General features: G+C 28.5%; 1 protein-coding gene across 4 annotated transcripts; it reads right to left on the minus strand.

The window, feature by feature from the left end:
* Window positions 1-245: 245 nt before the first annotated feature.
* LOC105109774 (transcription factor bHLH118-like) lies at window positions 246-6,611 on the minus strand. Of its 4 annotated transcripts, none has more exons than XM_011004582.1 (4): window positions 6,533-6,611; window positions 1,330-1,453; window positions 736-1,077; window positions 246-639 (listed from the first exon to the last, which is right to left on the minus strand). In XM_011004582.1, the coding sequence occupies exons 1-4, from the start codon at window positions 6,568-6,570 to the stop codon at window positions 493-495; spliced, it is 651 nt and encodes a 216-aa protein (XP_011002884.1). In that variant the 5' UTR covers window positions 6,571-6,611; the 3' UTR covers window positions 246-492. The 4 variants fall into 4 exon arrangements, with proteins under 4 accessions (XP_011002884.1, XP_011002883.1, XP_011002882.1 ...); XM_011004581.1 differs by having other exon boundaries at window positions 1,330-1,444; window positions 6,524-6,611; XM_011004580.1 differs by lacking the exon at window positions 6,533-6,611 and having other exon boundaries at window positions 1,330-1,584.
* Between the last annotated feature and the right edge of the window lie 7,331 nt (window positions 6,612-13,942).

Consider the following 13,942-nt stretch of genomic DNA (forward strand, 5'->3'; position numbering starts at 1 on the left):
TAGCAGTAGGGGAAACCTCAAACAGAGTCCAAAATATTTCGGTAGTATTACTTTTTCCTCCAAACAATTTTAATATCAGTTTCGTCTCCATAAAATCTGGATTTCTCAAATGGATCCTTGTGTAAGAATTCCTTAATAGAAAATGTTAGATTCTTCTTATAGAATTGAGGTAGATAATGTCCTTGGTGCCATTTACGTTTTCTCTTACATGATTTCACTCGGACAATTTAACAAATGTATCAGTTTCATGGGAATGAAATATGTTGCTCTAAAGAAATTCAAAAGAAAGTGTAAAGTGAGATCAAATTTGAATGGAAAACCAACAAGGAACAAGCCTTCGTTGTTATACAGGATGTTACCATACATGTGCAAACTTCCTTCTAACATCTATCAACATATCTTACAGATCTCAAGAAATTGAACTCAGATTCTAAACTGCAGTGCCAAACGTCTTACTATCATTTTATGCTAAGTTTGGTGCTTTAGTACTATTTAGAATTCCCAATTAGTCTTCGGATGATGAACTGCAAAATCCCATTGCTCCGAATCCAGCTCTATTTCACTTGTGGATCCACTAATAAACCTGTTCAGTCTCTCAGTTATTCTTGCAGCTCCAACACCATCAGCAGATCCCTTCATCTGCGCAGAATAAATTCAAATCGATCATTCAATTGTCAGGAAAACACGTTGAGGATTAGAAATGAATCAGCATAATGGATCAAATATAATTATTACCTGTGCATGGACTATATGGAAAAAGGAATCTCCAAGAGCTTGAAAATTAGCACTGACAACTTCTACACCTTCTTCATGAAGAATGCTAATAATCTCATAAAACAAGAACTGATTATCTATCCCACTTGTCAAAACTATCTCTAGAGCTGAACCAATTTCATGGATTTTTAGCTGAGGTGATTTTGATGCAGCACTTGATATAGGATCAAAAGTGCAGGTATATGATCCTTTTCTGCTTCTTGCTAAGCTTTCTTTCTTCTCCCTGGCTTTCTCCAACTTTTCCTCCAGACTATTTATATAGTTTATTGCTCGATCTATCTGATCAGGCAGAGGTTGTGCTTCCTGCATATATACCCACAGCAAAAGGAAAAATATTTTCAATAATTTTGCCAATTCAAGAAACAAAAAGGAACAAGAAATATCATCCAAACGCAACTTGTAAATCCCAAATCTTTCTAATCCAAACGCAATAATCTGTCTGCAATAACATGAGAGCAAGGACGGCTTGGCCTCTTCATGGGATGTTAAAGACAGCATGCTACAATGAAATAATACAAGAAGACATGAATTTAGAGAGAGTGAAAGATGGAGAACCTTGAAGTTTCGATTAGGGAGGAGAGAATTGAGATTGGAGTAAAGGCTTTTCATTTGATTTCTCCTATTTCTCTCAACGATTTTCCTCTCTGTTTTTGTAGAAGAAATATTAGACCTACTACTCCTGCTCTGCATTATTGTCCCTCCAGTTTTTGCACTGTCCCTCCAGTTTTTGCTACCATGACTCCCGTCGGAAACCTCAGAACAGAAGGGTGAAGATGGCAGATCCATTAACTTGACAAATATTTATAGACACCATCTAAACAATATTCTATGAAAATTCAATTTTAAAAAAATTACATATATATTATTTTGTCATACTAGTATTAAAATTAATTTTTTAAAGTAAAAAAATATTATTTAAATTTATGTTTCAATACAAATACTTTAAAAAATAATGAATATTTCATCCCAGCTTCCATGGAAAGAAACGAAAAGTTCAAGATAAAAAGAAGAAAGAAAAAAAGAAAAAGTAAGAAAGCAGTGGACCGAGGGCATGGGCGCCATCGTCACGTATTGGACATCACTTGGTGTTGTCATCCTCCATGAGCGCAATCGTCACATATTGGACATCACTTGGTGTTGTCATCCTCCTGTCATCCTCTCTCTCTTATAAGCTGCCACTTCGGAATCCTTGAGTAGATTTCTACCTGTCACCTTTTTATTTTAATGGAAGGAGCTTTGATTGATTTGATGATGCGAGAGAAAAATCATTTAGAATCTAGAGCTAACTTATACATGGGTACTTTTTTTTTTTCAATTATTAAAAAAAATATTGACAAAATGTAAGAGGTTTTTTTAAAAAAAATTAAAAATTAAATTATTTGCCTAACTCGATTTAATAAATCTAGCTAATTTAAATAATATAAAAAAATTATATAAATTGATAAAAAAATAAACAACATCAAAATTTTCAGTGGAAGCATGACAAATCTTGTTTTTAAAGTCAATATAATCTTTACACTGTAGTTTAAAAATATAAAAACAAAAACCCTTATCATCTCTTATTGCAAACAAATTCAAGATCACTTAATAAATTATATATTTATAGTCAAGTTAATTTTTTCTTATTAAATTTATGCAATTGTGGTCTATTCATTTTCTCTTTTTAAACTTTGCCATGGTGATCCCTTGATTCTTTACATAATAAATTCTGTCATTACAGATAAATTCAAGGTCATGTGTAAAATCCTGTTGATAAGGTAAATTTAATTTTTCCTTATTAAATCTATGCTATTGTGGAAAATTTCCAGAAAAAACACCTTTTAGGATAGTTTTTAGTCACCGATCGTTTACTCCTACGCCCACCACAAGATTGAGCTGAATTTTGAATAAGTTGTTCGTCCAGACATGCTTTGAATTCTGAATAGTGAAGTTCTAAAACAAAAAATCCACCCAGAAATTGATCTTTCTAAACAGTAGGTTTCCAAACAGTGCATAATGAGTTTGAAAGCAGACATTCAAACCATCATTTCTCTCTGAAAACTAAACACGCAATCAGTCACAACAATAAAGTTATACATCATCATGTTGAACATAATATATCCAAGATTTTAAATAAATTCAGTGGTTAAATCTCTTCAGATTGGAACAAAAATTGAACTGAAGTAAAAATTAAAAACCTACTGTTTGGGAAGAACTTTTTTTTTTTTTTCGAAGTGTTTGTTTCATATCTTTACCATACAGAATTTAGAGCATGCCTGGATGAATAAATTATCTAAAATCTAGAACCATCCAATGGTGTATGGAGGAGAAAACAACCAGCAACTGAGACTATCCCAAATGGTTTTTCCAAGATATTTCCAGCCAACAATATCTCTTAAATAAAGTGTGATATTTAAAATCTACCTGGTCCGAATTCATACGACATTGGTAAGAACAAGATACATGAAAAGCAGCTTAATCCAATGGTGAAAAGCAGAGATATAGCTACTTGCCTATTCTCAATATGTTCTCTCTCTAGCTTCTCTTTAAATTATTTCCCTTGGCCTGAGTTTATGAAGGAGAAAAGAACAGAAGTTTTCTGGTCACTTTACCATGAAAGCCTTATTGAATTCATGTATAATTTTTATATTTGTGTCTGACCAATAGTTGCAGGGCTTTCTAAACTCTGATTGTTTTATAATTTTAATCTAATATAAAACTAGAAGATTTCGTATAAAACTTTATATTATAAAATTAAATAATAAATGATTTTACATCAAAATCTAAATTTTCTTGTTAAATCTTTGCACGAATGATATTGATTATTTCATTAAATCCTTGAAACTATTTTTTTATTTCAAAATATTTTTTTAATTTTCATTATTTATTTTATTCACAGATTTATTATCACTTCATAATAATATTATCAATTTTCTACCTAGAGTTTACACCAATACTTTTTCATGCATTTTTTTCTTAACTTTTATTTTTCATTTCCATTATCATTCCTTGAAATTATATTCTCCTTCTTAAAAATATTTATTTGAAATTTTCCTCATTCTTCTATTTGTCAAAACTTATTACTAACTAATTTTCCTGATCCTCATTCTAACTTCAATAATACATTTTTACATTATTTATAGAGGTCATCCCTTTCATTGTACATCTCATTTATTATTATTTTCATCATTTATATATTTATTTTCATTCTAAATTTCTGTTACTTATTAGAGTTTTATTACCTTTGATCTTATGTTTAAACAGGGTTTACAAAATTTTCCTCTTAAAATAAAAAAATAATAATTACACTATTTTTATCCACACTATCCTAACTAGTTTCTTTTTTTGTAATCTTATTTTTTTATTATAATATTATACAATTTTATCTATTACTCAAAACTTGAAAAAGTGCAAATTATAATATAAAAATTTCATGTTTTTCTATTTAAAAATTCATAATTATTAAATCTGTCTTGACGTTAAGCTTTAATTACAAGTTAATCGAGTTAATTTAAATTAATAATATTTTTTTATATAAAAATAATTTTAAAAATAATTAAAAAATTAACCTTGTTTTTACCGGATTAACTTGATTATATACATATATAATGTTTTGACTTTGTATCCATTTTCTTTAATTACAATCCACATCTTCAGCCACCGCAATTTTTAAATTTAAATAAAAAATATTATATCCGTGTATAACTTTTTAAATTCCTAAATTTTCTTATTCAATCAATTATGACTTGTCTCCTTGTTTCAAGCTTGTCTCCTTGTTTCAAGCTTGGTTTCATAGCTTCCAATCGTGCCATCAATGAAGGCACAAGATTTTTATTCATTTTTTAAATAATATCAACGATATTCGTGATAAATTTTTTATTAATTTTTATTTTTATTTTATCAAATATTACAAACAAAAAATAGTGTGTCGCTATTTTCATTAAAAATTGCTAATGAAGACTTTCTATAGTTATTTCTATAAAAAATTATGTTTGTATTTCATTTGTTATTAGTTAATTTTCTGGTAATAAATTAGAACAAATACAAACATGTTCTTCATCTTAATTTCATCTTTCTACCCTTGTGGAGTCTCATCTTTTTTCTAAAAAAAAAAAAATAAACTTCAAGACATATTTAACAAAAATCAACCTACCTGCAGGCCAATTCCCATTACTAATTAACTATATACTGCTATCAAAGTAGAGGAAGTTGAAACAGAATTATACTCTAGATTATGCATATATGAAGACTTGAGTTCTATGGTTGCAATTAAAATCAGTTTTCCAAGAACTCGAAATTTTTTTCGTGAAGAAACGAATGCAAGAAACACTTTTTTGATACATAAAATGATTATCTGAAAGTTCATGGTTCTAAAACACCCAATGCTCATGATCAGATGACAAACAACTATAACATGTTCCATGCACACAGATTTCTTCTCTTACAATTCCTCCTATAGAATTGAGGAAGATACAATCCACCAATATATATTGATGCCATTTAAGTGTTTCCCATATCGCACTCAAACATTACTTTCTCTAGCATGATTTCACTAAGTAATTCTAGAGATCATATCAGTTTCATCAAAATGAAATATGTTGCTCTAAAGAAATTCAAAAGAAAGTGTAAAGGGGTATCAAACTTGAATGGAAAACCAACAAGGAACAAGCCTTCGTTGTTATACAGGATAGTACCATACATGTGGAAACCTCTTTCTAATTAACATCTATATATCTTACAGATTTCAAGAAATTGAACTCAGATTGCAAACTGTAGTACCAAACTTACTATCATTTTATGCTAAGTTTGGTGCTTTAGTACTGTTTAGAATTCCCAATTAGTCTCAGGATGATTTGCAAAATCCCATAGCTCTGAATCCAACTCTATTTCACTTGTGGATCCACTAATAAACCTGTTCAGTCTCTCAGTTACTCTTGCAGCTCCAAAACCATCAGCAGATCCCTTCATCTGCGCAAAATAAATTCAAATTGATCATTCAATTGTCAGAAAAACACATTGAGGATTAGAAATGAATCAGCATAACGGATCAAATATAATTATTACCTGTGCATGGACTATATGGAAAAGGGAATCTCCAAGAGCTTGAAAATTAGCACTAACAACTTCTACACCTTCTTCATGAAGAATGCTAATAATCTCATAAAACAAGAACTGATTATCTAGCCCACTTGTCAAAACTATCTCTAGAGCTGAACCAATTTCATGGATTTTTAGCTGAGGTGATTTTGATGCAGCACTTGATATAGGATCAAAAGTGCATGTATATGATCTTTTTCTGCTTCTTAAGCTTTCTTTCTTTTCCCTGGCTTTCTCCAACTTTTCCTCCAGACTCTTTATATAGTTTATTGCTCGATCTATCTGATCAGGCAGAGGTTGTGCTTCCTGCATATATACCCACAGCAAAAGGAAAAATATTTTCAATAATTTTGTCAATTCAAGAAACAAGAAGGAACAAGAAATATCATCCAAACGCAACTTGTAAATCCCAAATCTTTCTAATCCAAACGCAATAATCTGTCTGCAGTAACATGAGAGCAAGGACGGCTTGGCCTCTTCATGGGATGTTAAAGACAGCATGCTACAATGAAATAATACAAGAAGACATGAATTTAGAGAGAGTGAAAGATGGAGAACCTTGAAGTTTCGATTAGGGAGGAGAGAATTGAGATTGGAGTAAAGGCTTTTCATTTGATTTCTCCTATTTCTCTCAACGATTTTCCTCTCTGTTTTTGTAGAAGAAATATTAGACCTACTACTCCTGCTCTGCATTATTGTCCCTCCAGTTTTTGCAACCATGACTCCCCTCGGAAACCTCAGAACAGACGTGTGAAGATGGCAGATCCATTTACTTGGCATATCTTTATAGACACCATCTAGACAGGTCCCGAAAAGTCCAAGAAAAAAAATAATAATTTGGACTGATGTCATCAAAGCAATCGTCACGTAATGGTCATCACTTTGTCTTGTCATCCTTTACATCATCAGCTGCCATTTTGGAATCTAGAGTAGCTTTTTACCTGTCTATTTTTTACTTTAATGGATGGGTTTTTATTGATTTTGGTTGTGCTTTTTTTTTTTTAATTTTTAATTTTTTTTTATTATCAAATACCTTAAGATAATTTTAAAATATAAGACACAGCACGACGGCCATGTTTTCGATAATGGAAGAGAGAAACCATTTATAATTTTGAATTAACCGTATTTTCTTATCAGAACAACATTATCCAATTTTATCTAATTCTAAAAAAACCTAACGAATGTTTTAACTCAACGAGAGTCGAGGACGAAGTTAAAACATCGGACCAGTAATTTATAACAAGGTCCAAAAGAATAATTTATTTACTCTTTTTTTTATATATATATATATATATATATATATATCAAACATGTTGTTTCTAATTTTCCTGGACGAGGTCCCACGGGACCCATTTCACATGCACCATGCACCTTGGTCGAAGCCTCACGGTCTTGGGTTCCATGAGAATTCCCACTGGGGTCGACTTCCTTGGCTTCGGGATCATTATAAACACACTAATTTATTATAGACACATTAACCATGCAACTTTAGTTTTTTTTTCCTTTTCACACACACTAATATTTATTATAAACCCACTAATTTTTGTTTTAATTAGGGGAAAAGAGGATTCTGCCACTTTAAAATTGTAAAATTGCAGTATGTTCTAACAAGATATGTCAAAAAACAAGATTTTGTAATGATGGTTTTGGTCTAGCGGTGAAAGAAGCTTATCTTCTTCCATTATACTTGGATTCGAGTCCTCACGTGCACGTTTGTCATTCTCGTGATGCCTTACATGTCTACTGGGTTTGTAAGGTATTTAGTGGACCGTGAAATTAATTCTAATACAAGCAAGCTGTCCCCAACATCCATGTAAATTAAAAAAAAATCAAGATCCTAAGTATGTAATAATTATTGCAAATTTAAAGTAATTTGAAACTACAATCTTTTGAGAATCTTGATTTAGTGATGAAAGGAGCTTATCTTCTTTCATTATACTTGGATTCGAGTCCTCACGTGCACGTCTGTCATTCTCGTAGTGTCTTATATGTCTATTGGGTTTACAAGATATTTAGTTGACCGTGAAATTAATTCTAATACGTGCAAGTTATCTCAAACATTTATATAAATTAAAAAAAAATTAATATCTTTGAGTATGTAATAGTTATTGTAAATTTAAAGTAATTTGAAACTACAATCTTGTAAGGAAAAACATCCACTTTTGTGATTAGGTTAACTTCGTACCTTATGGTCCGTGTTTATCTTGATATGAAAGGTGCATGATATTAATTATGGAGTGTTTCCATCTATTATTTCAATTCATGAGAAACGCCATAAATCCCTTGACGCTGTACGTAGGGCAAGTTCCTGGATCATACGAAGGGGTCAAAGGGAATCAAAATAATGCGGCATGTGGCCAATAGACGAAACTTGCTCCCATGTTCTTGACTTCTCATAAGAGATGTTTAAAATTGAATTTTAATTTTTTTTGGTTAAAATTTAAATTCTCTTGTACTTTAAAATAAGTTTTCTAATTTTTTTAAACCATTTTGAGAGATGTTTAAAATTGAATTTTAATTTGTTTTTTTTGGTTAAATCTAAATTCTCTTGTACTTTAATATAAGTTTTCTAATTTTTTTAAACCATTTTAATTTTTTATCATTCATAAAACAACTCATTCTAAACCCTTTAATAAAGTGTTTGGAATAAATAATTGTTACTTTTTAAAATATTTATTATTTTAAAATATATTAAAATAATTTTTTTTTATTTTTTTAAAATTATTTATAATATCAAAATAATCTAAAAATATCAAAAATATATTAATTTTAAATATATTTTTTTAATTTCCCCCAAACAATTCTATAAAATACCAAACACTGTTTAATATACTTGAGTGTTTCTTGGAAATTTGCTGTACCTATCTCGGCCCCGCACTGTGGATAGTAAAGGATCGGTAGTATACTTTGTCAAAGAAAGCCTGAGGTCCTTCAATGGAAATTGACTGTGCAAATTGCGGCTTCAGTGTTCTCACAGAAGACCGGGTTTCCAAATAAAAGTGGGCATGTGGTGAAGTGTTGTCGTCGTTGTCAAAAGCATATTGCTAAAGTCTCATTGTTTGGGAGTGGGTCGATTTTGTCCAGTGACTTTTTTTGTTGATCCAAAACTTACGTTTGGGATAGGTTTTTTGTATAACTATTTTGGATATTGTCGGGTTAGATTTGAGTGAGGTAAAATCTAGTTAATTTTTTTTCTGACTCTAAGGTAGACCCTTCTGGCTTTCCAAAGAACATCAAAGAAACAGAGAATCATTGGTGCATATATACTTTTTTATCCTTCACAATATCCAGGAAATATCTCCACGACTAATAAATTATAGTCTCTGGCGTCAAGAACGGGCTATTCATGGCTATTATAATCCCTAATTCAAATTCAAAACTCATTATAATACCGCAATCAAATCTCACTATCTCTACTTCCTTTCTAATTAAAGTGTTAATTTCATGATGCAAATCTTGTATAGTATTTTTTTTTTTGGTAATTTCATTCATAAAAATGCAATACTACTATGGAAAGATTTAGCGACACATTTATTATCACAAAATATCTTAATATCCATTGTTTAAAACACGTACAAATCTTGTTATCGTTGAAAAAAAAGAAAAGATTATGTTATAAATGTTAAATAAAATGATTTTTTTCATTAATTCTAGTTAATATATGAAAAATTATATCTTATACCTATAATCATTATAGTAATAGAACTTGTTTAAATTCTGGTTAATTTAAATTAATTTGGGTTGATTAAAATAATATTATTTTAATTTTTAAAATTAAAATAATATTATTTTAAAAATATTCAATATCAAATCAAATTTTAATTAGATTATGGTCACACTAGATAAACTTTATGTTCTATTTATATCAATTATCCGACCACCAAGAACATAAATATGCTTAAAATTTGATTTGCACCTCTCACAAAAGAAAGAATATTGGAATTTTTCCCTTTTAATTTCTCCATGATCAACCAAGGGCTTAGATTTTAAAGATGTTAAGAATTAATTTGGCATATTCTTACAAAAAGCTTCTTCCAAAACAAAAAATTCTATTCTTTACCTTTAAAGAATAGAATGTGAATTTATGGTAATTCAAAGGATTTATATTTTCCCGTATCTTTGAACTCCACGCATAACTTTCTGAACCATAGAAACCTACTAATTTCTAGCGGGCATGGAAGCATATCTTCCTTTTGTGCTCTTTTTTAATACAGCAAAAAAAACCACCGTTAATATAATTATTATCAGAATAAAAGACAATACGATGATGGCTAATTAGTTTTTAAAATTAAATCAGAAACCACATTTTCTCTTTAATTATAACATCATTAGTAATACAATTACAAAAGTTGAGTTGAAAATCACTAATGATATGAAAAGTTTATTTTTTTCATTTAAGTCCTTTTTCTTCCTGGATTTTTTTTTCCCATTCAAGTTATTTTTTTAATTGGGTCCCTTTTGCTTCCCATTTAACAAACCTCAATCTTTTTCCACCTCAATTTTATTTTTTCCATTCAATTTCCTTTTTTTATTGGATTTTTTTATTCAAGACCCTTTTTAATTGGATCTTTTGCTTTTCGTTTAACAAACTTCAACTTTTTTCTTTCATTCGTGTCCTTTCTTTTTCTTTTTCTAATGGTTCATTTTACTTTCTATATAATGGATCAACTTTTTTATTGGATTTGAAAGATTTAACATATTTCTACACAATGCTTCATCCATAACAAAAATTCTATCACTCTATCATTGTCAACATATAAAAATTTAGCCTCGAACGCATTGTTTGGTTCTTCCCATTTCATCTTTTAATATAAATGGGCAGGAGAAATGTCATGCATTTTGTTTAGCATGAGATTAATGGTGAATTGTTTCCCGGGTGTTCCTATCTTCCAAGTAAGGTCTTGACTTCAAGATTCTACACCCAAAGAAAATCAAACAACTACAAGACCATTGATGTCTATGTTTCTATGCACTCGAATGTTTTTTTTATCAAAAAGTTTACATTTATTTTACTACTTGTCTGTATGAGACAAAACCGCTCATTCTATCGGGAAAAAAAGATCACAAGAAAGAAAAATATGAGGCTTTGTGGCGTGATGCAAGGTTTTTATTTTTTATTTTAATTTTTCAGTGGATCATTTAAGTTAATAGAATTGATTTAAACGTTATTAAATTAATCCTATTCAACTCCGACAACTTCTTTTCCAATATAGTGAGAGGCAATGTTACTAACTCCAGCTAGATTCACTGATGCATTCTATTCCAAGTCAAGTTTTAAACGACATATAGAGTTTATTTAAATATATTTAGATGATATTGGTGAGTCCATTCTGATTTAGTCAAAATTTCATTTGATTTTTTTATAAAAATTTTAAAATAATATTATTTTCATTAACTCAAATTAACTTAACGTATAAACAAAGCATACAGTGAATTTTGGATTGCACTAAAAAAATTTAATAAATTTATAATGGGGTACCACTCACTTGACCCACAATATAAAGCCATTACAAACTTGCTCAAAGATTTGAGGGTGTGTTTGTTCACGTTTCCAAAACTTTTAAATATTTTTTTATTTATAATAAAATTTTTTAGATCATTTTAATTTGTTAATATTAAAAATAATTTTATAAAAATAAAAAAAATTATTTTAATATATTTTTTAATAAAAAATATTTTAAATTATTTTCATTATTACAATCTCAAATAGATATGAGACTGATGATTTCATCTTCAAAGCATTTGAGTGAAAGGATTGCTACTGCCTCATAGACAGGGGTGGAATCCCCAAGGTTTATTTTGGTTCTTGTATTTATATAATTTAGAAATTTAAATTAGCCTCTCTAGAAATTTTATGGAATAAGAGTTCAACAATAATAAGTGGTTCCTCATGTGATCGATAATTTTATTTAATATATATTGAAATAAGAGAAAGAGAATAATTAAACCATTTATTTTTCTATTTAGATAATATGCTCTAAAGTTGGAAAGACAACATATATATATATATATATATATATATATGAACTAAGTAATATATACTAAATTAATTGTATGTCTTGCATTATGGGATACGTTTTTATGTATGTGACTATTTATATCTAATCAGTTCTTAAGTAATTTGATTATATTATTTTAATTTTATTTATGTGTTATTATAGTTGTTATAATTATGTGTATTTAACACAAGTAATAGTAGATCCCATAACTTTTATAGGGTATTATTTTTTCCCTAACTTTTAATTTTTTTTATTTATTGAAATTAAATTTATAATTTTTTTTCTCAAACTAAAATCATAAGGTAATAAAATATTTTTAAAAACATATGACATATATTATTTTCTTTATTCATATCAAATTTAAATTTCTAAATATTTTTTTCATAAGAAATACTATTCTATCATTAGATTTTGTTATTTTACTGAAAAAAAGCTTAATTATTAAAAATAAAGAATCAAATAATACACAATTGAATTTCTATATTGTCAAAAACTGTTGAACTATTTTGATATTGGTCGATCTAGTATATAATATGAGTTTGTTTTTCTATTTTACCAAAAATATATAATATGCATCTTAAACTAAAATTTATGGTACGAGCTTTCTATTTGTTTAATAAAAAAATAACTTGCAATAAATCTACGATAAAAAAATTGTGATTAAAAATATTTAGCATATTCTCTCTTTTTTTCCGACTTGGTATAATAGTTTGATTTTTCTATTTTTATTTGCATACATTATCCTTAAGATAGACCCATTACACACACACATGTTTAATTTTATTGGTTAAAACTTACTTATATTGATTCATACGCAATCTATATATCATAACCATATTAGCATTATTTTAAATTACATTCATTTTAAAAATTTATATGGGACAAGTAACAAGGATAAAAACTATACACTTGGCATCAAAAGAATTGGATGAGATGTCCTGACTTTTATGTCCTGACTCCACCACTACACAGACATGGAAATCTCTTATGGGACATCTCATGTGGGCATTATTAACTGTAATAATAAATGGTCAATATTACCTTCTCATTTTTTTGTCCATGAGATGAAGGGCTTTCTAAGAAAAAAATAATTATTTTTATCAAGTTTTTCCCATGAGGAGTTTTGAATCTCAAACCCCTCCCTTTTAGGAGAATGTTACTCTTATCAAAAAAAAATTTATCAAGTAGTTACTTAGATTCAAGAAATTAATGTCAATATTGGGCAATAATAAGCATGTTCTCTTGTCAATAGAAGCATGGTCCCAAAACACTTTATATATATATATATATATATATATATATATATATAATTTCTATACTATTCCCATGTAAGAGATCGAAAGCCTACCGATCACTAGGAAACTCTTTGAACTTTATCAAAATCCCTTTTACGGCATCGACTATCGATTATGGGATACAGAATTTTCAGTGCTAGGACAATGATTGATCACCAAGTTTCTAAAGAGCTTTTGAACGAAAAGATATGTATGGTTGATTAATCCTAGGAGAGTACAGCTCAAACAATAATGTTCTTTTTTTTTTAAATATGACTTTGGATTCGAGAAAAAAAATTTCAATTTTTTTTTTAGAAAATTTACTTATCTAAAATGTTACCACCAAGATATTTATCGTAGTTATACAAAAGCAAGCTATAGTTTTTTTTTTCATCACTTAAGTAATTATATTCTTACAAATATAAATATTGTTATGTTTAACATTTTTATAGAAATTAAGATTATCATTAATTAATTAATATGTTATATCATCACTTTTTATTTATTTACATTTTAAAAACAGTTTATCGGTTTAATATATATACATATATATATATAATGTGATATTTCTACAACTTGTTTTTATATTCTTAATTGAGTTAATTTTATCCTTGAGTATACATAATTAAGTTTCTTATATATTCTTCTATAATATTTTTAGATCAACATATTGAAATTAGTTAAGTTATTTGCATATAAATATAAGAAACACATGACTTATAAACTTAATATATGTTCAAGCATAATTAAACTTATCATCGTGTGCAAATCATGTAATTGATTTTGATAAAATGACATGAAAAAGTAATCTAAATGATA

Source organism: Populus euphratica, unplaced genomic scaffold, assembly GCF_000495115.2.
Source record: "Populus euphratica unplaced genomic scaffold, PopEup_1.0 scaffold228.1, whole genome shotgun sequence".
In the NCBI taxonomy this organism is placed as follows: Eukaryota; Viridiplantae; Streptophyta; class Magnoliopsida; order Malpighiales; family Salicaceae; genus Populus; species Populus euphratica.